Source organism: Mastigoproctus giganteus, chromosome 5, assembly GCF_048544385.1.
Source record: "Mastigoproctus giganteus isolate SK-2022 chromosome 5, ASM4854438v1, whole genome shotgun sequence".
In the NCBI taxonomy this organism is placed as follows: Eukaryota; Metazoa; Arthropoda; class Arachnida; order Uropygi; family Thelyphonidae; genus Mastigoproctus; species Mastigoproctus giganteus.
In genome coordinates this window covers 228,551,155-228,577,469 of record NC_143579.1, presented here as the reverse complement: position 1 = coordinate 228,577,469, position 26,315 = coordinate 228,551,155, and the positions used below count along the sequence as shown (strand labels likewise).

At 34.6% G+C, this 26,315-nt stretch overlaps 1 protein-coding gene across 1 annotated transcript in view; it reads right to left on the bottom strand.

Moving 5' to 3' along the window:
* The window catches only part of LOC150086196 (glycosyltransferase 25 family member), a 97,387-nt gene that overhangs the window by 62,293 nt on the left and 8,779 nt on the right, over nucleotides 1-26,315 (bottom strand). Inside the window, exons 2-3 of the mRNA XM_090374826.1 lie at nucleotides 16,916-17,144; nucleotides 10,915-10,979 (exon numbers count right to left, since the gene is read on the bottom strand). Of these exons, the coding sequence (XP_090230952.1) occupies nucleotides 10,915-10,979; nucleotides 16,916-17,144 (294 nt within the window). The remainder of the gene's footprint in view (nucleotides 1-10,914; nucleotides 10,980-16,915; nucleotides 17,145-26,315) is intronic.

Here is a 26,315-nt window from a genome sequence, read left to right as displayed (position 1 = left end):
ATTACCTACCAATAGGGGTTTTATTTTCATGTGACAAAAATTACATTTGTAATCAGAAGTTTTTCTTCCAAACAGCACTTGGCTTATCATTTAGATTCAATATATTTATGCACTGCTCAGCACAAGATCACCAGTTGAGGCTATGTGTCTTCTGATTATGGAGCCAAAAACCAGCCACAACAGTGCCTTTATTTTTAATTGAATAACATCACCCAGTAGGTGAATCTGTTATTCATTTTCAATGAATAACAGATTCACCTACTGGGTGATGTTATTTAATTAAAAATATTAATTATTTTAGGTCAACTCACAGATAATGCAGTCATTTTTAAGGAGTCCAAGCTCTGTCACAGCACAGGGGCAATTTTCCCCTGGCAGTAAACAGAGAAAAATGAAAGCAGTGCAAGTGTTTTCTCTCAAACTATTTCAATGCCTGCATTGAAATAGTACCTCCTTTTATATTTGAATACTAAAGTAGGTCTATGCCGCTTATCAATAGCAGTTTTATTTTCATGTAATGAAAGTTAAGTTTTAAACAGAAGATTTTTGTCTCGACATCACTTGAGTGCTTGTTTAGATTTGAAACATTCATTCACCAGTCAGCATAAGGTTGCTAATTGAGGCTATCTTTTGTCTGGTGATGGAAACAAAAACTGGTTACAAACAGTGACTTTGAGTTTTTAATGAATAATAGATCTGCCTACTAGATGATGTTATTTGATTAAAAATTATTTTAGTTACTTTAGTTCGACTTGTGGATAATATAACATTTCTAAAGAGTTGTAAACCCTGAGCTTTGTCATCATCAACAGGAAGGGACAACATTGTTCCCTGCAGTAAACACTGAAAAATTAACACTGTTATCTCAAATTATTTATTTCAATACCTGCATTTAAATATTACTCTGCTTTTATATTTGATTAAAATCAAGTATGACCAGTATAAATGCAATGGTTGTGGGGACTTCAAGATTGTAGGGATCCTTGTGAGTTTGCAAGGTGGTTTCACTTACTTTCTCTGCCTCTTGGACAACAAGGCAGTAGACTGACATCCTACAATGGCAAGAGAATTGTCTGCAAGAACTGAGTTGCAGCATGGTGCACACAGTGTAGCAAACAATCCCTTGAATTCAAGAAATCAGTCTTGCTTCCACCACTCTATATCAAGCTGGGAATCTATCAAAGAATTTGTTCAAGCAATGGATCCTCAAGGCACCTCAAACTTTTGAGCATATATAATCTGTTTTCAAAACTGTATTTGCAAAACTGAAAGGTGGCATACTAAATGGTCCACAAGTTAAGCAGATGTTGGCTTCACAAGAACTGGAAAGCAAAATGGTTGGCAGTTATTTTCACCTTGTACTGAATGGCTTTCTTGATAACATTAAAAGTAAAAATTAAAAAGAACCATTCGACGAGTTCATTCAACATTACAGAAAAATGGGATGCAGAATGTCCATCAAGCTCCATTGCTTCTACTCTCACTTGGCTTTATTCAGACTAAATCTGAGTGATGTTAACAAAGAGAATGGGGAAAGATTACACCAGGACATACAGTCAATGGAGAAAAGTTACCAAGCCAAGGAAAGTGTGATAAAAATATGATGAACTATATCTGATTCTTGGTTCAGGATGTTGGATGTTCATACTGACCACAAAAGAAAACTATTCAAACAACATTTCTCAACCAGCAGGAACAGCCACCCCATACACTCCCATCACAGTAGGGAATGTGCTTTCTTCCCGGAGTAACCTGTTCACTATCATTTATCAGCAAAAAATAATTCAAAAGTGCTTTTTCTTTGCATTTTCAATCTATTACAAACACCTGTGAACAATCAATTTCTTTATATTAAAATGTATATTTTTAAATATTTTTTAAAAACAAAAAACCTCTTGGGGAATGTGCTTTTATTCATGTTCAAACTCTGCTCTTCTTTGAGCTTGATGTAATTTGTTGCTAGAGAAATTGGACAGAAAAACCACACTAATTTTACATTCATACTTTTAATGATTGCATAGATTAGATATACCACCTCCAAGAGCTACAACGGAACAGGTCTTAAAAGACCTAAGCCAGACCAAGTTCATGATGATGATGTAATTTGTTGCTAGAGGAATTAGTATGCATTGCTAAGGTTCACACTGCTGAGAATAGTAGACTGCAGCACTTGTGAAAATGAAACTTCCTCATTCCCTTGTTACCGGTGCTTGATTTGTTTATGTGAGCAGCAAGCATCAACTAGTCAAGCTGCTCCTAAAGCACATGACAGTAGCATGCTGTCAGAATTGGACAGAAAAACCACACTAATTTTACATTCATACTTTTAATGATTGCATATATTAGATATACCAAAAACATGTTATTTTATTTGTTTCTGACTAAGTTTCTTCATTAACAAAACAATGATGAAGATCAAAAGGAATCACAATGATCGAGGAATACTAAAATTAACTTTTATATAACTCTTGTAGATATTTTTTTTATTTATATTTAATGGTGTCGTGTTAGGAAATTTTGAACTAGGAAATTTTGTGACCACTGGAAGCTAAAGAAATTTTTTTAATCTACCTAAATGGTTAATAAATCTGATTGTATATTTCATTTACTTTCATTTCTGGACAAACCATGGATGCTATACAAAAACCATGGTCGTAATCAGAGTAAACATACTTAAATTCATAAAGAAACACCAAGAAATGAAATACATGGAACCTTTGAGAAAATTTGTTATATGGTGTAATCACTACATAAATTGTTTATTATATATTTTTTTGTTTATTGTCTAAAGCAGTATTAAGAGAGGCAGAAAAAGAGGTAAGCAAACCTTTAGCCATAATTTTAAGATCATCCTTGGATTTAGGGGAAGTCCCTATGGATTGGGGGATGTGCAAATTTCTCTCCAATTCACAAAGAGGGGGATCAAACAGCAAATCAAATAATTATGGACTTATAAGCTTGGCTTGTGTTTCAAGGAAAATAATGGAGTCACTGGTTAAAGAAACAATGTATGACAATCAAGACATGAATGCAATTACACAGCACATTAATTTCTTAAGGGAAAATCTTGTCTGACCAATCTGACTTGATGCTATGATGCAGTAACAAACGAACTGGATGCAAAAAAATTTTGATATCATATACTTAAGAGTTCAGAAAAGCTTCTGATACTGTTCCACATGAAAGACTGTTGTACAAACTGGAGCAGTGCAGCATTAAGGGCAAGTTACAACAACAAAAATCATTCTTATCTATAATCTCATAAGGACTGAGTTTGGTGAGATAAGCACCAAATTAAGTGTGGGAAATCAATAGATAATGCTAAGTACAAGAGTACAGAAGCACACACATTTGAGTGAACCATTCTTCAAGCCTCTGTGACTGCTAAAACAGTCAAACACTGTATTCATTGATGAAATGATTATTTGTAAACTCTTCTGACCTATTAGTCATTCCAGAGTATAAACAGAACATTTTTTAAATTAAAAATTAGCCTACACTCTAGTCTCTGTTGTCTTTTACTTTTCTGGGTTTTTTTTTTTTTGTTTTTTTTTTCTGGAAGCAAAAAGCAAGTAATGCAATTAGAAATGAGGAGATATTGTTTGTCTTGAAATTATCTTGGCGACAGCTAAAATGTATAATCTTATAAGATTTTTATCTAAACTGGTGCAACTGGTAGGATATGATTAAGTAAAGGAGTAATTACGAGAGGCTGAGAAAAAAAAAAAGAATCAGAATGTAACAAGTAGCACAATAATAAATATCTTTATAAGAATGGAGGTATTTTTTACCAAGAATATTTCAACTTATATCTACCACTTGTACATGCTACAAGAATACAAATATAGTACTCTAGTACCAACTGGAAACAAAAAAAAATCCTGGTTATAATAAATAAGAGAAGTTTTAATGAATATTACTGTTGAACTGACTACTTTTTGAGTGATTCTGTGAGATAATTTCATGTGCTGTCGCTGTCTCATATGAAAAAACTATTTCTTTATTGTCATACAAATTACACTGAAATAATTTACATAGCAGAAATTATATACTATGATATTATGACTCTGTTAGTATTATAACTGAAATACATAAATTTTGCTTTCATGAAAAGCATGCCCTTCTAGCAGGAAAAAGAAGAAAAATAAGCCAAAAAAAAAAAAAAAAAAAGCTGCTATTTTGGCTTCAATCGCAGAGTAAAATGCATATAAAATAAGAAGCAAACCAAACCAATGCATACATAATAACATATTTAATTAATACTTGAAATGCAGTCACACTTACATATCTGTGCTGATCCAAAATAAGGAAACATTTACCGTAAATGTTTATAGATAATTATTAAAAAAAAAAAAAAAAAAAAAAGCAATGTCTAGGACAATGAATAGAACCTTGAATATTCTTCTGGTAGCTTAAGATGTCTGCATAACGCTTGAAGTTCTGGAATTGCATATGGATACTATTACTGCACTCAGGCTATGGTAATCAGAAGAAACGAGTCCTCTGGTTTTTGCTTCTAATCTCATGGATTTCATGTTAAAACCTATCACCAGCAGGGAAAAGAGATGGAAAATGGAAGGAGTGGATGGAGTATAACCCTAAATGAGATACAATGTACAATTATGAAGTTTTGTCAGGGAAAAAAAAAATCAATCACAATAGAATGAGAAATAGCTACGTACATATTTAAAATAAGAGGCATATAGATAAATTTAGATGAAAAGAGTCTGACGAAGATTTAAACAGTAACTTAAATCTTCCGGACAGTCAACCACTTCTCTTCCACTTGCCATTAAGTTTCCCAATAATCTTTTAAGTAAGCCCTACCCACTCGCACACATACACACACTAAATTTATTAAATAGAAACAGAAAACTTCAGATGGAATAAAAATCTAATTACAGAATATTTCCCCATATTAATATTTCAGAATAAGTTATAAGACCTACTTCTTATATTTCTGCAGGCTATACTAATTAAACCATTCTATTTAAAATTTAACAGACAATAATTACACTGAATATATCAGCTTATACACTTAAGGTTTAAGGGCAAAGGCTTCACTCAAAACTACAGAAAGATTCACTAAACACAAGTTTGTACATTGCACCATGTCAGTATGTAGCGAACCACCAAAGTAGGTCAAATGGCATTGTTCTGTTATATCTCATTGTAAATGCCTTCACAACAAGTTGCCTTGATACTGTACTATCTAGAATAAGCAACGCTTCACCAGTGAAGAAGACTAATGTTACTTATTCTTGGCGGATACCACCACCCAGATGGCACCATTTCAAGGCTTTTTGGTGAGCGTTGTACCTTCACATGCATTCACAATATGAGATATAACAAAATGATGCCATCTCACCTACTGTGGTGGTTCACTGCATACTAATATGCAATACACAAACTTGCCAGTTTAGCATAAACTTACCTATAATAGATGATACATCCAAAAAAAAAAAAAAGACATTTTTATGGAGGTAGGCTGGACCAGAAGTTCTCAGTCTGAGGAAGTGGCTTAAAATTATATCTGTGAAATATTGGCATAATTACAGTTTCTTCTTTCTTTATTCAGAAGATTATTTAGTTTTTGAAAGGTGCAAATCATTATGTCATACTTAATCCTCTTCTTCCTTTCAATATCTCTTAGTTATCTTTGTAATCTGACTTGCAACTCATAATTCTTATTTCCTTAATTTTATTACAACTTCAATATTAAATTACTCTACAGGTGACCCCCGCTTAACGCTGATAATTCATTCTGGTAAAACAGAGCGCTAAGTGAATCAGCCTAAGCAAGCGCCTCATTCCCATAAGGTAACATATGTATTTGTGAGTTGCAGTCGGTGCCATAGGATATTTCCTAATCAATAATAAATGGTAGTGAAAAGATGCACAAATGTTGGTCAAAATATTATTTAATATTCAAATATTTGTACATAGAAAATATTCTGCATTACATATGTATATAATTATGTAGTAATACTTACACATCAAAAGTAAACTTAAAATTCCAATTAAAATAATGAATTTAATTGATAAATTTAATCATGAAAAATGTGGATTTTGGGTTGAACTTTGGCCCTCTTCCAAATAAACTAAAAGGGGTAATGCTTAATTTAATTTGATTTGAGTCAAATCAATTCGGTACCTTAAGAAATTTCAATAATTATTTGATAGACTAAAAGGGGTATTAATTTTAAATCCCCCGCAGCGTTACCACCCAACAATAAAGTCAACCGATCTTTCGCCGCTTTGAAACCTTGCATGTTTTTTCTTCTTTCAATATGAAACTTCTTTTAAGCATTCATTTCCACAAAAGTCCTGCTTCATCTATGTTAAAAACTTGTTGAGAATTATAACACATAATACCCCTCTTCAATAATTTTAACAAGTTCTTTTTTGAAAGTTTCGGCTCCTTGTTCTGCACTAGTGGCTTCTCCCTAGATTTTAAATTATTATTGTTATTTGTTTTTTTTTTAGGAGCATTAGCAACTAAGGCCACATTGCTCCGGGGATATGCAGTGGTCATTCCTTGACATTTCCGCATCCTCCATATTTGGTGGTCATGGGCTCAAACCCCAGTCTAATCAAGAAGCGTGCTATGCACTGCTGCTCCTGCCCACAGAGGCGCCAGATTTTAAATCTATTCAACCAGCCCTTACCAGTTTTAAATGATTCCACATTTTTTTTTTTTTTTTTTTTTTTTAGGCGAGTTTTCTTTCCCGCTGCTAAAATTAAATTCTTTATTTTTTTTATAATTGTTCTTACAGTTAAAGTTGCAAGTCCTAAATTATGGCACATATCCGCTTGTCGTTGACCGGAATCGATTCACTTCAAAACGTCTAATTTAATTTTCAAATTCAGTCTTTTTCTTACATTTATAGTCTTTGTCCTGTGCCCAGACGTTGTTGCATTTTCATTCTTGGTTGCATTAATTATGATACAATGTTCAAGTAAACTGTCCGTTACGCACGATGTCTAATACTGTACTGAGTGATGACTAGACTTCGGATAAATGCATATAACGCAAATATTACAAGCAATATACTTGATCATTTTTTAAAATGTTGATCTCGGAACTACGTAACAAGTCACTGTACTGCAATTAAATTAGCTTGCGAGCCAAGCGTGGGAAACGTTTTAATGCTGTTTTGCTATTCATTTTCAAGCTATTGACTCCATCAAATGAAACAATTTCGTTACATATGCCAAAAATGCAATCTGTAAAAGAGCGTTAGAGTGATCTGTGACAGCGTTATAGTCAGATACGGGTTATAATAGAAGAATAGTGTTATAGTGAATCAGCGTAAAGCGAACCGCATTTTAATGGGAGCCTGCTGTACTTCTATTTTAATCTTTTGTCATTTCAATTTACTACATATTAAGTCATATTTATTAATCAATTTTTTATATCTTGCTATGTCAATCTCACATAGATAATCTGAGATTATGAATGAATTAATGCATGAATGTTTGTTATGCTGAACTTTCTTGTGTATGGCTCGCCTATACTGTACATACAAGTAATTAGAGTATCACTTTTGTACTATTCTTAAAAAAGTATCTATATCATTTTACTGCTACCTTAATTTACCATTATGACTTGATGTCTCAGTTCTTAGATTTTTATGTACTTTTTATAATATTTGTTTTTGTGCATGTTTCTTCCTGTCTCAGGAATTATTTCCCCCCTTTCTGGTACCCTTGGTTTGGCTACACAGGATACAAGATTATTTGCCTATACCCACTGATCTAGCACTTCCTCCAGTGGTATGGGATATTTATTATTATTATTTTTTTTTGTTTTATTTTTTGCCTTATTGCTAGGGCAGTAAGAGCTGTAGAACAGAAGTTTTTGAAGTCGCCTACAGTACATGCATAGTTGTGGCCCACCTTCTCATGGTGTAGACAGGCACTGGGAAGGCTTTCCAGGTGATTGCCTTTCTGTTGTTTCTGGCCACTTTGCCACTAGGAAGGCAAAGTGGCCAGAAACAACTGCACAAACATAACATTACATACATTTTTGGCCTTTTACAAAAGAGATCTATATTCATCAAGTACATGAAGGCGGAGTTGAACTAACGTTCTGGTGCTACCCTACAAAAGACAGTAAAAATGTATTCAGAACAGAACAAATATTGATTTTTATAATCCACAGGGCAGAGTGCTCATTTCATTAGAGCTGTGTAAAAAATCTTGTTCTACAGCTGTAAAACATAAATCCAGTTCAAAACATTTACAGAAGAAGTTTTTTTAATTTTTTATGTCCATACTAATGTATTTTAAATTAAAATACACTAGTATGGCCATAGTGGAAGCCTTTGCTAACATTCAGAGAATATCCAATTTTTTACATACGCATGCATGTGCACACACGTACACACATAAACAAGGAGTCTCTATTATGAAAATAATTACAAGAATAAGATTACAGGTAATTTCCATCTCACATGGGGATGTGTTCTGGCAACTCTGCATCAAGCAAAAATTCACATTCACTTGAGACTCTCTTTCTTTCTTTCTTTCTTTCTTTGCAAAATGCTACTTTTGTGTGAAATTTAAAGTAAAAATATAATACCACTGTATTTTATTTTTATTTACTATTAAAGAAACAATAAAATGAAGAGAAAAAAAGCTTTATACATTACATAGATATTTTACCAAAGTATGTATATATGTATCTTAGAAATATATAGACTTCATGAAGCTCCATTGCCTCTGTATTAAGCAGTAAATCCAGTGAACTGTTTAGCTTTTTTTTCTGCTAAGTTTATAAACTTTGTCTATAACATTCAAATAAGCGGTCACAACCTCACTTCATGGGTATTCTTTCAGGAAAAATTATTGTCATGCTCCTCCAACAAATTCATTGCCTGACTGTCACAAATTTATTGAAGAGGAAGTGCCTCTCAAAAAATCTGATAGTCAGAAACTCTCATGGGAGTGAATTTATGCTGTTATGTTTTCTCAAGAGCAACATTGGGATCTAACTCCTGCAGCTCATCATTGGTAAGAGACTTGCTGTGGGAGGTTGGCAACTCTTTTACATGATCTGAAAAGACTCTCTTGATCCCTGGTATAGGTGGCCAATGTCTTCAGCTGAGTTGGGTAAGTCCAGTATGACTTCTGGGTATAGTCAATGCCAGACAACCTTCATACAAGGTGGAGAGATGTCATTCCAAGCGTCACAGATATTATGGATTGCTTTTATTAAATATGTAAGACTGGTGGAAATTTCTTTACCAGCCCTTTTATATACTTTGTCTATCCTGGCCATCAGTGACAAATGATCAGACTATGTATTTCCAATAATTTCAAGACAGCTTGAGAGGCAACCTCATTTTCACATGAACTCAACAGTGATCAAAAGGTAGCTCAGAGAGATTGTCCCCATCTAGCAATACTATGGTTTACTGCCATATAATTTTGCATAAAATATTTTGTATTTATTGAAATATAAACCATGTTATAATGAATTGCATTGGCCAGGGGAACACTAAGTAGGGGCTTCCTGTAAAAAATCATCAGGAAAAGTGGGCAGTGGACACTCTCCTTGCAAACTAGATAGTGAAAGATCTAAGTAAAATGCAGTTCCATCCTTCCAATAAATAAGAATCCAGATGCAAAATGTTTTGAATTTAGCAGGTTTAAAACTGAACACACATTACCACATGAGCTATTAACATTCTCCCATTTTTGTTAAAAAAAAAATTTCTTAAAAGGCATAATAAGCACTTTGCACATTTACAATGCTAATTTTTAAACCCTTTCCTAATAGATTTCCAGATATATTTTTTTTGTGTATTATGTGTTCAAAGTGCTGAGACCAAAAAGAAGTTAAAAAGGCTGGAAGCAAGCCTGTTAATAATAAGATCCTTGTATGTGTAAATGAATGTGCAAAAATCTTATGCTGCCTACAACAAAAGAAAATACTTTATATGGTCCCCTGAAAAAAGTTTGCATTCACTTGTTTCATACAGATATAGCAGAGAAGTTGAATATGCACTGCCTTTTATGTCACCCACCAAACAAAGTCAACTGTCTTGGTCAGATAGTTGAAAAACAGCATCACATATTAACACAATGAAGAACTTTATTCTTAAGTTTTGAAGACAAAATTATGAGTTTTTTTAATTAGCTCAGAAGAAAAATGTATTATTGGTAATCCTCACATTTGTAATTTCTGAAATAATTCTGACATCTGCCAATATTAACATTAAATGCAATTTTGATGAGAGAGCCTTATCAATACGAGACAGCTAGACACATGAATTCACACAGTTCACAGAAAATTATGATTTTAAAGAAGGCTAATTAGTCTGAAAGCCTGTAATTTTTTTAAACTTTATAAATTGAAATAACAATTTAAGATAAATATAATCAAAAAAATAATATCTTAAATTGAAACAGTGATGAATAAAAAAATAAAGCTTAAGGTTTTCAAGAAATAAAGAAAAACAAAATTACTTTTAACAATGCTGTAACAATCAAAATAAATCAATAATATATGTGACAATGATTTAAAATATTTAAAAATAACAAGAAAATTAAGGTAAAGCTATTTTCCTGTGAACCTTTAGTCTAATTTTTTTTTACATATGTTATTATTTTGCAATTTAGATTCCAATAAACTTTAAATATAAGTTGTTAAGTGACTGAATTAGCACAAAATGCAAAACAATACACAAATTTACATAAAATTCAGTGCCTCAAACATCTACACTTACATTATATAACTATATAAGAAATAATCAAAATTATGGTAATTTTAATAGTAAATTAAGTAAAAAAAATTGAAAAGGCATCAATTCCAAAAGACGTTATTTATATTTAACCATATTTATAACAGAAGCTAAATATGTACTTATGAAAACTGGCATGCAAATATTAATCCTGTATAATACTCACTTGTGCTCATCCATTAACAACCGAATAGTGTTATTATTTGTAAGGAATACATCGCAATCTAGAAACTAATAATAAATGCATCTTAATATGCATATCTATAAAATAGACCAAATACAGAAACACATACTACTAAGCTAATTTTAAGAAAATACACTTTTTCACAAGATAAATTTTCAATTAAATTTATTGGTAAGCTAGGATAAAATTTTTACAAAATTTAGACACAATCAATCTTGAGACTAAATTAAAATTGCAATTAAAATTTGAATTCCTTAATGAATTCCACCAAGGTTTTACAAATTTCTCTGAATGAGAAATTCAGAAATGTCAGAGTAATTAATTTAATCAAATGATTTATTAAACGTATTTTAATTATATAAAAAAAAGCACAAAACATTTTGTACATTTTGCTGACCCTGAAATACTATGATATTCTAATTCTTACAAATTCAATAATGTTGACTCTACAGAACAAAAATTGATGGTTTTTGGTCTACAGCCTATTATGCAGTGTTTCAGTTAAGGGTTCCCCCCCAAGGCATTAATTTTTTTAAAGTACAATAAATCTTTATCAGGCATCTAAATTTTGCAGATTTAAGAGAGAGAGTGAACTGTTGCAATGCTTAATTTATTCTGAAGACACTACATACTGGAAAGCTACAGCAGTAGTTATCTTTACCCTGTATTTCAATGTTCTGTCAATTAATTTTTTTGTGGTTCTTGTTTTCAGATGTTAAAAACTGGATCCCAGCACACTATTCCATTTTTGGCACATGTGTATTTCAAATGCCATCCAAAAAATTATATATACAAATGATAAGAAACAATAAACAAAAGAAGCAAGGCTTGTTATGAATTAGCATGTTGATTAGCATTAGTAGAGGAATACGATGCAAGAAAGCAAGCTCATGCAGCATCAGACAAAAAAAAAAAAAAAAAAAAAAACCCTCCCATTTCATCCCTCCATTCATTCCAAATGCCTGTCCAGCTCAGCCTTAAGTTTATTTAGGCTATTAGCTTCCACAACAAAAGATGGAAGCCTGTTCCACCAATCAACTACCCACTGGCTAAAGGCAAATTTCCACACATCTATTCTACAACTATCTTTCCTCAATTTGAAACTGTGCTCCCTCAGGTTCTTAGTCTGAGCAAGGCAAAAAATCCCATCAGCCTTCAGCTTGTTCAGCCTTTCTTGGTAAGAGCACCCCTTTGTTCCCCTCACCAATCTTGTTGCCCTTCTTTGTACTCGTTCTAGCAACTCTACATCCTTCCTAAAATGAGACCTCCAGACCTGAACACAGTACTCTAGGTGTGGCCTGACCATTGCCTTGAATAACGGGATTATCACCTCCCTGTTCCTGCTAGCAAAATTCCTATATATCATTGACAAGACTCCATTACCTACCCTGGCAGCCCATCTGCACTGCTCAGCAAACTTCATATTTTGGCTACACAATTACCCCCCAGGTCTTTTTCACTTTCCACTTCCCTGAGTGTAGTACCACCCAGTTGGTATGTTTCTCTTCAGTTATTGCTACCCATATGCAGTACTTTGCATTTGTCAATGTTAAACTCCAGTTGCCACTTCTCAGCCCATTTTCCCAACTTATCTAGATCCAGTTGGAGTAGCATACTGTCATTACTGTCATTAACAACCCTGGGAACCTTTGTATCATCTGCAAACTTGGACATTAAACCTGATATACCTTCATCAATATCATTGATAAATATACAAAACAACAATGGGCCCAACGCCGAACCCTGGGGAACTCTACTAATAACATTTGTCCACGAAGAGCAGTTTCAATTGATTACCACTCTCTGTTGTCTCCCGCTCAACCATCCCTTTATCCATTGTAGCAGCTTACCCTTGATGCCATACCTCTCCAATTTGTACAGCAGTCTTCCATGTGCAACAATATCAAAAGCTTTCCTGAAATCCAAGTATATGATATCAAAATTATTTTTGGCATTCAGTTCCTTTGTGACCACATCATACTAAGCAATCAAATTGGTCAGACAAGACCTCCATTTGACAAACCCATGCTGTGTCTTAACTATTACCGCAGTCTTGTCTAGATGATCCTGCAATGCTTCTTTAACCAGCAATTCCATTATTTTCCCCAGAACACAAGTTAAACTAACAGGTCTGTAGTTACTTGTGTCACCTTTTGAACCTCCTTTGTGAATTGGTGATACATTTTCACACCTCCAGTCCATGAGGGTCTCCCCTGAGTCCAGCTTCAACAATTTCTCCTCCACTTTGCTCTCAGTTATTACAAAATCACTTAGCTCCCTGTTAGCATTTGATAAACTTCTGGCACTCCCCTCATTGAATAACTCCTCACGTGTGAATGTAGATGCAAAATACTCATTCAGTTTATCAGCTACTTGAGCATGATCAACAATAGTCAACCCATCTATGTTAAGTGGTCCAATCAGGTTCATCGCTTTCCTTCTAGAGTTTACATAAGTAAAGAACTCCTTGCTGTTTTTCTTTGCATCCTTTGCCAAAGATTTCTCATAATCTGCCTTCACCTGCCTAACCTTCTTTGTGACTTGATTACAGACTAATTTATACCTGCCATAGGCTTCTGTATCATCTGATACTTTATATGAATCCCATACATTCTTCTTCTCTGCCACTAGTCTCATTAATTCATCTGACATCCATTTAGGCCTAAACCTTGAACAGTATTTCTTAGTTGGAATGAAAAGCCCAGTAGCCTCCAAAATTAAGTCCCCGAAGGCTCCCCATTTAGAATTCACTGTTGGTAACATCATCAGTTGATCCCACTGTACAGAATTTAAAAACTGTCTGAGACCTCTATAGTCACTTTTACGAAAGCAAAAGCCTTTCCCTTTAGCCTTGATGGTAGTTACATCTTTAAATAATTCCCACATCAATACATTGTGATCACTGTCACCCAGTGGTTCCTTTATCTGCAGATTCTTAATGCACGAAGAATCACTACTGATAATCAGATCAAGGGTATTACTCCCTCTGGTTGCCTCTCAAACACATTGCTGTAGAAAACAGTCATCCAATAAATCCACAAAAGTCTTGATGTATTGGTTTAAGCATACACACACAAAACTCATGGCCAATGCTCAGAATACTTCACTCTGTAATGAGAAATGTCATGTGGAAAATGTGTTTTAATTGAAGAAGCCATGTGTTAGTGGCATCATGAACACTGACCCCCAGCTACAGACATTTTATGGCTTGTAAAAAGATTTTATTGTTAGCAATAAAATTTTTTCAGTAGAATCCCTACCTCATACCTCATATTGTTGCATACACACAGTGGCACTAATGATATTATGAGTAGGAGATCTGAGGACATATTTGACAAGTACAGGACAATGTTGAAAAAAAGTCACATGTTAGGAATAAATTTGAATGAGTATAATTCTGCCCAGACATGATAGGAGGGAGTACATGATGAGAGCTCTATCAATCAATTTGGTCCTGAAGAGACTGTGCAAGGCTGTTAGAGGAGAATTTTTCTCAGGATGGTCTGTGCTTGCTAACAGGAGTGACTGTTTTTACAGGGATGGAATACACCTAAATAGAAGAGATGCAAGAATATTTGCTGTTGTTATTGTGGCAGTATTAGGTGGGTTGGAAAGCTGCTAGCTTGGAAGGTGACATACAGACTAATAGATTAACAACAGCCACGTGAAGAGGTGTAAGCGAGTCTTGCACTGCTTCTACTGGGAACATGCAGCATCCTAAAAAGCAAGGTATTGGGGATCTCAAGTCCTGCAAGGGGTTGTTTATGGAACAAGCAAATACATGAGCTGTGTTACGATAACTAATGGTAAAAACAGGCACATGTATACTTGCATGTACACTAATGCTAGGAGCATAGTAAATAAATTTGATGAATTTGAAGTGCTGGTCTCATTCTTATGTTGTGAATGGGATATCAGAGACTTGGTGTCTCTGATATCACTACAGAATGAGAATTTAAATATGGGGAGTACAATGTATAAAGAAAAGCCAGACAGCACAGGAGGGGGGGGGGGGGTTATGCCTTATTTAAAAAGCATATAAAATCTAAAGCAATGCATATATTTGATGTGGTTGCTCAGTGCAATGTTGAGTCACTTTGGAGTGACTTAAGCACTGGGAAAACAAAAATAAGAGTAGGAGTATATCAAAGGCCTAATGACTGTGATAAGTATAATGAACATCTATACAGAGAAACAGATTGGGCCCGTAAATGAAAATGTCCTATAACAGGGAATTTTAACAAGAACTTGTAGGTTGATCACTCACAAACTAGCAAGACTTTTGGGGATTTATTGGATGACTGTTTTATACAACAGCACATTAGAGAGGTAACAGGAGAAAACAATACCCTTGATTTGATTATCAACAGCAATTCTTCATGCATTAAGAATCTGCAGATAAAAGAACCGCTAGGTGGCAGTAATAACAATGTATTGATGTGGAATTTACTTAAGGATGTAACTAACATCAACGATAAAGGGGAGAGCTTTTGCTTTCATAAAGGTGACGACAGTGGTCTCAGATAATTTTTAAATTGTATACAATGGGGCCAATTGGCGATGTTACCAACAAAAAATTCTAAATGGGAAACATTCAGAAAAGTAATCGTATAAGCTAGTAGGCTTTTCACACCCATTAAGAAATACTGTTCGATGCTTAGACCTAACTGGGCATCATATGAACTAATGAAACTTGTGGCTGGGAAGAAAAATGGATGGGATACATTATAAATTATCAGGTGATACAGAAGCCTATGGTAGATATAAACTAGTTTGCAGTCAAGTCACAAAGAAGAGTAGGTAAGCTAAGGCAGATTATGACAAAGACTACTTTACTTATATTAACAGTAGAAGGAAGGGATTGAATCACTTTAGTCCACTAGATGTCGATGGTTTAATTGGTGGTGAACCTGCTCAGGTTGGTAACAGGCTGAATAGGTATTTTGCATCTACATTCACATGAGGAATTCTTTAGGGAAGGGGATGCTAGAAGTTTATTAAACTCTAACAGGGAGCTAAATGATTTTGTAATAACTGAAAGTAAAGTGGAAAAGTAACTGTTGAAGTCAAACATAAGGAAGGCACCTGGGGTGGGTGGGATCTATCCAATCATATTGAAAGAGGCAGCAAAGGAGGTAAGCAAACCCTTAGCCATAATTATGAGAGCATTCTTGGATTTAGGGTAGGTTCCCATGGACTGGAAATGTGCAGAACCTGCCCTATGGATGCAGTCACAGAAATGACCAGCAATCCAAAATTTCCTATCCAAATCAAACGTAAGAATATCAGTTTGTCATTAGAAATAAATGAAGAATCTCCCACACCCAAAAAATTTCTTAGTTTATTTCTGAGGGCCTTACTTTTGGGTTAGTGTCTAACAGTTAATGCTGTACACCAGCTCTTTTTCTGAATATATCCATAGTAACCAGTACTAATTCAGTACCAATTTTTTTTTAATACAGTAAATCCCTGCTTTTAATTCTCTTTTCTTCTAATCCTATGATCAATCTGTATACGTCTACACTACATGTGTTTTTTATTTACATAAGTGCAATACCGAGGAACTCTTGATAAATAACCTCCACAATGGGAGATTGAAGTGCAAAGTACCAAACCTAGTTTGTCATTTGCTACATGTATAAATATGCTATACCCACCTGTAGAATAATTAGTCCACTTTTAAACTTCCATGAATGCAAAAAAACAGACTCACACTGTTAATAAATTCTGCTTAATGTTTACAAAAATTCTGGGAATATATGAATAACAAATAACTGCTATTGCAACTTAGAAAAAAAAAATCTTTATAAACTATTCTCTACAGTTTTTCACTTTATAAACAAAGTTCTAAAGAAATCCCAAGTCTGTTCCTACATAGATTATTAACCCCTGATATAGACAAAATTAAATTACATTTTCAATGTTTGAACTATATGTATCAATTTATGATATTTTTGTTGTTCAAATAAAGAAATCATCATACCAAAATATAATCTGCCCACATTCTGCGTGCTGTTTCAAGTGCCTTTTCACGTAACTGAATAACATGTGAAAGGTGCATTGGTGACCAATCAAAAACTCCTTTTTCATCAGGGAAGTATTCAGAACTCTCATCAATTACCATGTCCAGCGAATGGTATTTATGCTTTTCTCTGTCAACCCATGTTTGCAGAACATAAACGGTATCATCAATATTATGATCGGACCTAATCCTGAAAGAAAAGGGAAAAAAATCACCATTATTTATGAATTTTAATATAATTTTAAACTGAATTAATAAACTACTTCACTTTACACCTGACATATAGGAATACTGTACTGTAACCTTACAGCACAGTATTCCTTACACAGACACTGCAAACTCTAATGTATAATGCATTAGAGCAGTGGTGTCCAACCTTTTCCCGTACGGGGGGCCGTATTCAAAGTTAGATTTGTTTCACAGGCTGCACAGAGTGATTCGAGAAAAAAATGTGTCATATTTTCTATATCTTGTTACTTGTAAAAAGAAGTTTCTATTTTCATGTTACTGTTTTTTCTTTTCAAGCTATATATAAAATAATGCAAATTCCCAGCACCTATATGTGCAACAAATCTGTCAGTGATTTATTTTTTAGATTTTATTAAAATTATAAAAATATGACTTTTTTCTTTTTTTTTTTTAATACTTTACTTTTGTTTTTAAATGTTCATTTTAGAAAATTTACAACCTGAAAAGAATCACTGCTTTTCAGTATTAAGGTGAATAAATAAATATAATGATAAACTTAAAATTGAAATATTCGAAAATTTTCTTAAGTACAATACACAATAACATTTACTGGACAAAACTTAATGTTTAATGAGATGATTCAAGGCTGGATATTTTTAAATAATTATTCAAAATGTGGTTACAAATTTGTGACGTCAATCTCAATGCATAATGAAGATTGTCCTGATGGTATTTCTCCACTTGTTCTCAAAACCTGCGCTCTTGAACTTACTCCTGTTCTATGCCACCTTTATTCACTTTCTTATTCCAAAGGTATTTTTCCTTTTGCTTGGAAATTTGCTAATATCCAGCCAGTTCCTAAAAAGGGTGACAAATCCCTCCCATCAATTACTTCTACTCTTTCTAAAGTAATGGAGAAATCACTTAACCGTCAACTCTTAAACTATCTAGAAACCTTCCGTCTGATCAACGATCACCAGTATGCATTCAGTCTCGATCCACAGGTTATATTCTGGCCTATTTTACCAATTTATGGACAAATTCAATGGAAAAGTTCGGTGAAACACAAGCAGTTGCTCTTGACATCTCAAAGGCTTTTTGTTTAGAAGATCTTCTAAACAAGCTTCCATCTTATGGTTTGCCAACTGTTCTCTGTAAGTGGTTATCCAGTTTTCTCTCTGACCGCTCACAGAGGGTGATGGTAGATGGCTCTCTGTCTTCTAACTTCACTACTAATGCTGGTGTCCTCCAAGGTTCAGTTCGTTCCCTCCATTCTTTTCCTCTTGTATATTAATGACCTTCTTTCACTGATCAGAAATCCTATCCATAGTTTTGCTGATGATAGCAGCACATTGCATTCCACTTTCCAGTTTGACAAACCTTGCCCTGCTCAATCAGCTTCAACTTCTCGAATATCCGCAATCAATTCCTTAAATGCCAATCTCCAGGTAATTCTCCAGTGGGGCACAGACAACTAAATTGATTTCAGTCCTTCTAAAACTCAGTCTTGTCTCATATCTCGCAAAAAGGATTCTTTTGCTCCAGTGCTTATCTTTGGTGACACTCCGATTTCTAGGCAAGTTGATATATCTCTTTTGGGGATTACTCTGACTTCTAATTCCTCTTGGCACAAGCACATTACAAATATTGCTTCCTCTGTGCATCTAAAAAACTTGGTTTTCTCTTTCGCTCTCTGCATTACTTTTCTTCCAAACAGCTGTTCACTCTGTACAAATCGCAAATCCGCCCTACCATGGAATATTGTTCCCGTATCTGGGGCGGTGCCCCCAAAACCTCTCTCAGGCTTCTAGATTCCATTCAGAAGAGGGCAGTTAGGTTAATTAATGACTCCTCTCTAACAGAGCCGCTCCACTCGCTCTCATACACATACTGTTTCTGCTGCATGCCTTTTCTACAGATACTTCCATGGGCACTGTTCTTCTGAATTGGCTTCTATAATTCCTGCTCTCTCTTTCAAAACAGGTGCTGAACATGTGCCGCCACCAGCCATTTACTGTCCAACTTCAAACTCACAGACCCAACTTTTCATCTTCCTCGTTTATTTATTCAACTGTCGTTTTCTAGAACAACCTTCCTTTATACGTATTTCCTGAAAATTACAGTCTACAGAAGTTCAAGTCTAATATCAACAAATATCTTCTTTTGCTTCTCAACCTCCAACCCATCCATGGTAATATAGGTTATAATACCTCTTGTGTTTGGGATTTTCATAAAAAAAAAATTTTAAAAATGCTCATCTGTTATTCTGTTTCTTTTTATATTTGATTTTACGAGTGAAAAAAAAATCTGCTTGCAAACATACATTGATCCGAACAAAGTAGCCATTTTCGTGGCATTTTCTTTTATTAGCGGAAAATCTTCAGATAGGAAAGTCTTGTAGAATTCAAATAGTTTATTTTAGCATCATATTTTGGCTTGAAGATCAATAATTTCAAGTTGCAATAGAAGCCACAGAAGTAAGTGAATAAGTAAAAAACAAAAGCTTATGTTTTTTAATGGAATTTTATATCAGAAAAGCGACTTTCAAACTTATCAAAAAGTAATTGTAATAATGAAAGGCAACGATCCTTTGGAAATGTGTTTCTCCTTTAGCTCAGTACAACATTCAAATGAAATAAATTGTCTTGCTCAACTGGGATTTAAATAATAGAATTTCAGCTCAGATATCTATCAATTTCTTGGTTATTCTACCCATAAGCCCAATGTTTTTACCAATCATATTTTTTGCACTGCCAGTTGTGACTCCTACCAAGTTTTTAATATTTACTCCTAACTTTTCGACAGATTTGCAAACATTTTCAAATAGATTTTCACCTGTAGCTGTTCCACACATACTCTGTAGATCAGCTAAATCTTCAACTGGTGCAAAATAATCATTAATTCCACATATGAAGATGAGGAGTTGGGCTGTGTCATTTACTGCAGTATTGTCATCCAGTGACACACTAAAATATTTCATTTGTTTTATGTTTTCCAAAAGTTGTTTGAACAAATTCTTTCCAATATCTTCTACTCTTTGCATAATTGTTTTTCCAGACAAACTAGTGTCTTGTTTCATCGTTCGTTTCTCCGTACAAATTTCTTCCACAGCTTTTAACAAACAATGCTTACCAAATTTGCCACCATTAAACGGTTTACTTGCAAAAGTGATCAAATGTCCAACAAGATCTAGAAAATCTGGAGAACTGGCACGTACAGCAGATAAATTTCTTGACTGATTCATTTTCAGTATGTTTTGTTGTTTTCTTAATTCGTTTTGTAACTTTGAACACTTCTTTTCGCAGCACTCCTTTATGTTGATCATAAGATTTATGATTGGAATCAGTATCGTTTTAAATTATATTCTTTAAAAACTTACACAGTCTCCTGACACACCAAATATGCTGCTTTTTCGTCGTAATCAATGAAGAAATAATCTTCAGTCCACCTTGGATCAAAAACAAGACACTCCAAATTGAATTTCCCCTTTTGGAACATTTTTAAGAATGATCTTTTTTAATTCAATACAAATTAATAATTAATTCAATGTAATGAACAAGCTATATCAAAACACATAACTGTATTTAGCATACATATGACGACACTGAACCACATGTACATGTTTGATACAGTCGAGCTGGACGCTTGCATGCCTATACACGCAGTGGCAATCGATGCTGTTTTAGTTCACTTTCCGTGCAGGCCTTATAAAAATTACCTGTGGGCCGTAGGTTGGACACCACTGCGTTAGAGCATACATTGTCTGTATACTGAATTTTGGCAAAGTTTGGTTAATCTATAGCATCCAAATCCTCTGTCACTACCACCAAAACTTAAAGCCTGTTGGTATTCACAGATATATCCCCCAAGCAAAAAAAAATTTAAAATGCTCTAAGTGTACAGGACAGAAGAATGGTCAAGAATCCAGAGTGCTCAGCAATACTTAGCGATAAATGATTTATCATTCAGTATAACAAGCATGAAGACAAGCTGAAATGCATATTATGCTGGATGAAAAATTCAAAATAAGATCCAAGTAGGCTAACTACAGCTCCAAATAAATAAGCCTGTGAATAAATTTTATTTTTGATTAGCACAGATAAAAGTTCCACTGTACTAATACTAAATCAGTGAATGCCACTGAACTATTTCAGGGGGATTAAGAAGACAAAAACAGCATCCCAGTTTTTTCAAATTTCTCTAATAGTCTCCAGAATGGAAAATAAGAGAGATCTTTAATTAGGACAGCAAATAGAATATTTGAGAAAAGCTACTGAGATCTCTCCTCTTTTCAATACAAGAATCTATTAAAGAAAGATTCAAAGGAAACTAGACATTATTCCTGTCTTCTTTCTCCGTTTTCAGCAATTTGGATTGATTTTTTATGGGCCTTTTGATCAATTAGATTATGTGCACATTTATCTTTTTATCACTTTTCTATCAGTTTTTGTTGCATTTTTTGTCATCTTTATTATTTTCTTCTTAATTTTTAATAAAGGAACGCTTTCATTTATTATGCATAAGATATTCATTTGTTAATTTATTATGCAGAGATTCATTTGTTATGCATATTATGCTTCAGCTTTAAGTCGATCTCTAATAAGAGCTGAATACTAACCTTGCTAAACGTGTGACAAAGTGGTAAAACTACTGTAATAGCACGGAGGACATATTCTAATGTATTTAGAGTTAAAATTAAACTAAGCCAAACCAAAACAGCGAAAATGCTGATTTAGCTATAAGTAATGAGTTAGTCTCCAGAAATTAAAACAAAAACAATTAATTGTTTTTGTTTTAATTTCTGGAGAATATCATACGGAAGTGTTCTGTGTATCATATTGAGGTAAACTTCTCTTATTCTTTTACAAGTAATGAGTTAAGTGTATGTGAATATTTGTCAGGCCATTTCATAATACAGTTCAGATACTGCAAATAACTCAAATATATTCAAATAAATATTTCAATTTTTACATAAATGTTATTCATTCTACATGAAATTTCAGTACTAATTTTTTTAATACAGTGAATCCCTGCTTTTAATTCTCCTTTCTTCTATTCCTGTGATCAATCCTACGAAGCATCATACATTTTATGATGTATAGATATCATAAAATGATGTCTATAGCACTCCTTTTTAAAAGTGCTTTTCCACTGATATCACTTACTAAATTTTAGGAATCCCTTATGGTATAGTTTGTTTACTTCATAGAATCATTTCCAGTTGCAGGTGAGTTTGCATATTCCATACAGTATTTAACCTAAAATGTTGAAGGTAGAAATACAGTACTTCCCTTTGCAACTCAGTGTCTAGCCATTTATCACTGCATTCACACATTCTTCTCAGCTCCTGAAAAAGGCTGAAGGTGTTAGAAAGCAAGAACAGTACATTAAGTGTGCAGGTTCGACTTATGTGTAAAGATGGGTGGGGGGCAAAAAGGAAAAGAGACTACACAAGGGCCTAACTTTTGATGATACACCACTGAATACATCAATAAAGAAATTTCCACGGTAGCCCTAGCTCAGAAATATTGCTCTGGAGGATACAGCATAGGTATTTGCAATCTCAGCAAGATAACTAATATAAGAGTTAGCTAGGCTTGACCAGTAACAGAGTAGTAGGAGTTCTGTTTCTCCCATCTGACCAGAGTTGGAATGAGGATCATGTAATCAAGGCAAGAAGAGATGCATGAGCTAAGAAGTTAACAGTGTGCTTGGTTGAATGGTTGAAGTGTGAGGAGTGTAATTCTGAACAGCTGCCTTGGGCACAAAAATACCTTGAGATGGTACTGAAATTTGCTTTCATTGTTCCCCAAATAATTCATTTTTAAGTTGATTATTAAAATTAAATTGTCCTAGGTGCTTGTTTATGGCTTATGTGTTTGAAGGTATATAAAATTTCATATATATCTTTTTCTTTTTCTGTTTACTTCTATGTTTCCAATAAGGAACTCAAAAGTAAACAATTTTCTTTATCTTTATATAATCTAAAATCATAAAATTTAACTTTTATACTTATTATAATGAACGCTAACTGTAAATTATATCTTGTCCTATCTACTGGTAAAAAAAAACATTTAGATAATTTTCTAAGATTATAATATAACATTTAAGTCTGCATAGCCTACTAATAATGAAAGCCTAGAATAAGCTTCTAAATTCAAAATATATCTGTGTAAGCAACATCAAAATGAAATCCTTGTCAACTGAACTCCAGAGTACAGCAATGTCCTTCATTAATTTTTTGAAATATCCTGGAGATGGTTAAATACAGGATGCTAGGAGGTAACTGTCCCTTTTGCCACAAGGCTAGCAGGCAGTTGATAAATTGGATAACGGCAGCAATTAACTCCCACCATACAGGGAAACACTAATACAAATAATATCTTTGCTTCTTTCAAATTACCATGCTTAAAATGGAACTACAATGAACTTTCTTTTCAAATTTTATAAAGCAAAGTAGTAGTTTTTCCATGTAATAAATATACAGACACATATGTAAGGAATCACTTTATCATAAATATATAATATCAAAAGTTACTCCATTTCACTTACTGGAAGATCTTTTTGTATTTTTTTTTTTTTTCTTTCTTTTTTATGTACTAAGGAGGAACAACAAATAATTCAAATTATTTAGTTTTCTTTTCTTATGTTATGTGAAATATTTATTTTTCATAAAAAATGAAGTATCAGCACTTGAAATTTAAATTAACACTCTGAAGGCCACTCTGTCAATAACATTCACTTATTTTTTTTTGTGTATCTAATGTGATCAGATAACATATATAGTGCCAAGCATTATAAAGGCTACAAGAAACAAAGATGTGCAGGGTGGTCATACTTAAACTGTATTGCTTTGAAAGCTTGTAGATAAAAGCCAACTAACTACAAAGGGTACTAGGAAAGTTTTGCAATACAGCTTTGTTTATTTAATTTTTTCAAAGTAATTTCCTCTACATTCAATACACCTCTCCATCCTCCGAAACCAATCTTTAAACCAGTTCTGCCAAGTTTCACTAGGGAGTAAAGCACACTCGTTGTCCCAAGCCCGTAGAAGGTCCTCATCACTGGAAAACCGCCTCCCTTTTAGCTTCATTTTCACATGCGGGAACAGTGCAAAGTCGCAGGGAGCAAGGTCTGTACTGTAGGGAGGGTGCTCGAGAAGTTTCAGTCCTGTCGTGGTCAAATATTCGGTGCAGGCTTTGGCGCGGTGAGCTGGAGCATTTTCGTGATGGAGGTACCAGGTGTCCATTCTTGACTTTGGCCGCAGGTTCTTCATAGATCCAATGACTTTAGGCAGGCATTGTTCAGTATACCACTTAGCTGTGACTGTCTTCTGCGTGTCCAAAACGACACGTTCCACAATTCCACTCGATTTGAAAAATACAGCTATCATTTTCTTCTTTACAGATCGGGATTTTCTGACAATTACGGGTGTGTCGTCATCATCAAAGACCCAAACTTTGTTTTGAGCCTTGGTCGGCAGATCATAATAGTACAGCCAAGTCTCGTCACCTGTCACGATGTTGTTCACATACCGAGATTGTCCCTTATCAAACTTTTTTAACATCTCCCGGCACCAAGTCACACGTCGTGTCATCTGCTCTTCAGTCAGTTGATGCGGCACCCAGAGAGAACAAAGTTTCTTCACGTGCAAATGATCTTGCAGAATCGAACGAATTGCTGGTGAATTTAGGCCCAAAGTATCCTCTATCTGTTGGTAGGTCACTCGCCTGTTTTCGTCAAGCATTTTCCTCACAGCAGTAACGTTTTCCTCCGTAACTGATGTTCATGGCCTTCCCGGCCTCTCAGAATCCTCCAGAGTGAAATTTCCCCTTTGGAATTCTCTATACCACCTGAATATCGTTGTACGATGTGGACAATCATCATCTAGTGCAAGAATCATTTCTTCTAAGCACTGGTCTATGGTTAAACCACGCACGAAATTATACCGCAAACACTGTCCTTATCTCATTTCATGACCAGGATGCCATCGCAAGCACTTTACACTCTCACTACTAATGAATAACTGAGCCCATCGACTTGGCGCGGCGGCTACTATGCACGTATGAACATGTCTCAACATGCAGCAACAAGCAGCTTCCTGTGATTCATTGTTGCGTCATATGGCAAAACTTTCCTAGTACCCTTTGTACATGAGTTTAAACCTACAATGGATAAAAGTATTGGTATTTTGTATGTTACATAATTAGTAATTTATTATTAGTATTTAGTATGCAAAGAAGCAAGCTTATACATTATCAACACAAAAAAGAGTCAGCCCTTCCCAATTCGTTTATCCATTCCTTCTAACAGTTTGTCTAGTTCTTCCCTGAATTTATTCAAACTACTCATCTCTACTACTAGATGGAATTTGTTCCAACAATCGGCCACCTACTGGCTGAAGGAAAATTTTGCACATCTAACCTGCAACCATTAGCATTAGTAGAGGCATTTGATGCAAGAAAGCAAGCTTATGCAGCATCAGCCAAAAAAAAAAAAACCCACTTCCACTTCACCCCTCTGTTCGTTCAAAATACCTGTCCAGCTGAGCCTTAAACTTATTTAGGCTATCAACCTCCACCACAAGGGATGGAAGTCTGTTCCACCAACCAACCACCCGCTGGCTAAAGGCAAATTTCTGCACGTCTATCCTACATCTGTCTTTCCTCAATTTGAATTTATGCCCTCTCAGGTGATTTTTCTGAGCTAGAGGAAGAATCCCATCAGCATTGAGCATGCTTAATGCTCATTACACCTCTATCAGATCACCTCGCTGGTGCCTAGTCTCCAGACACTGTAATTTGCAAAACTTAAGCCTTTCTTCGTAAGAACACCCCTTTGTTCCATTCACTAATCTTGTTGCCCTTCTCTGTACTCGTTCCAGCAGCTCTACATCCTTCTTGAAATGAGGCCTCCAGACCTGTATACAGTACTCTAGGTGTGGCCTGACCATTCCCTTATACAATGGAATAATCACCTCCTTATCCCTGCTGGAAAAATTCCTGTATATCATTGACAATACTCCATGAGCTACTCTTGCAGCCCATCTGCACTGCTCAGAGAACTTCATATCTGCCTGCACAACCACCCCCAAGTCCCTTTCATTCTCTACCACTGTCAGTGTAGTACCACAGAGTTGATACGTTGCTCTGGGATTGCTGTTTCCCATGTG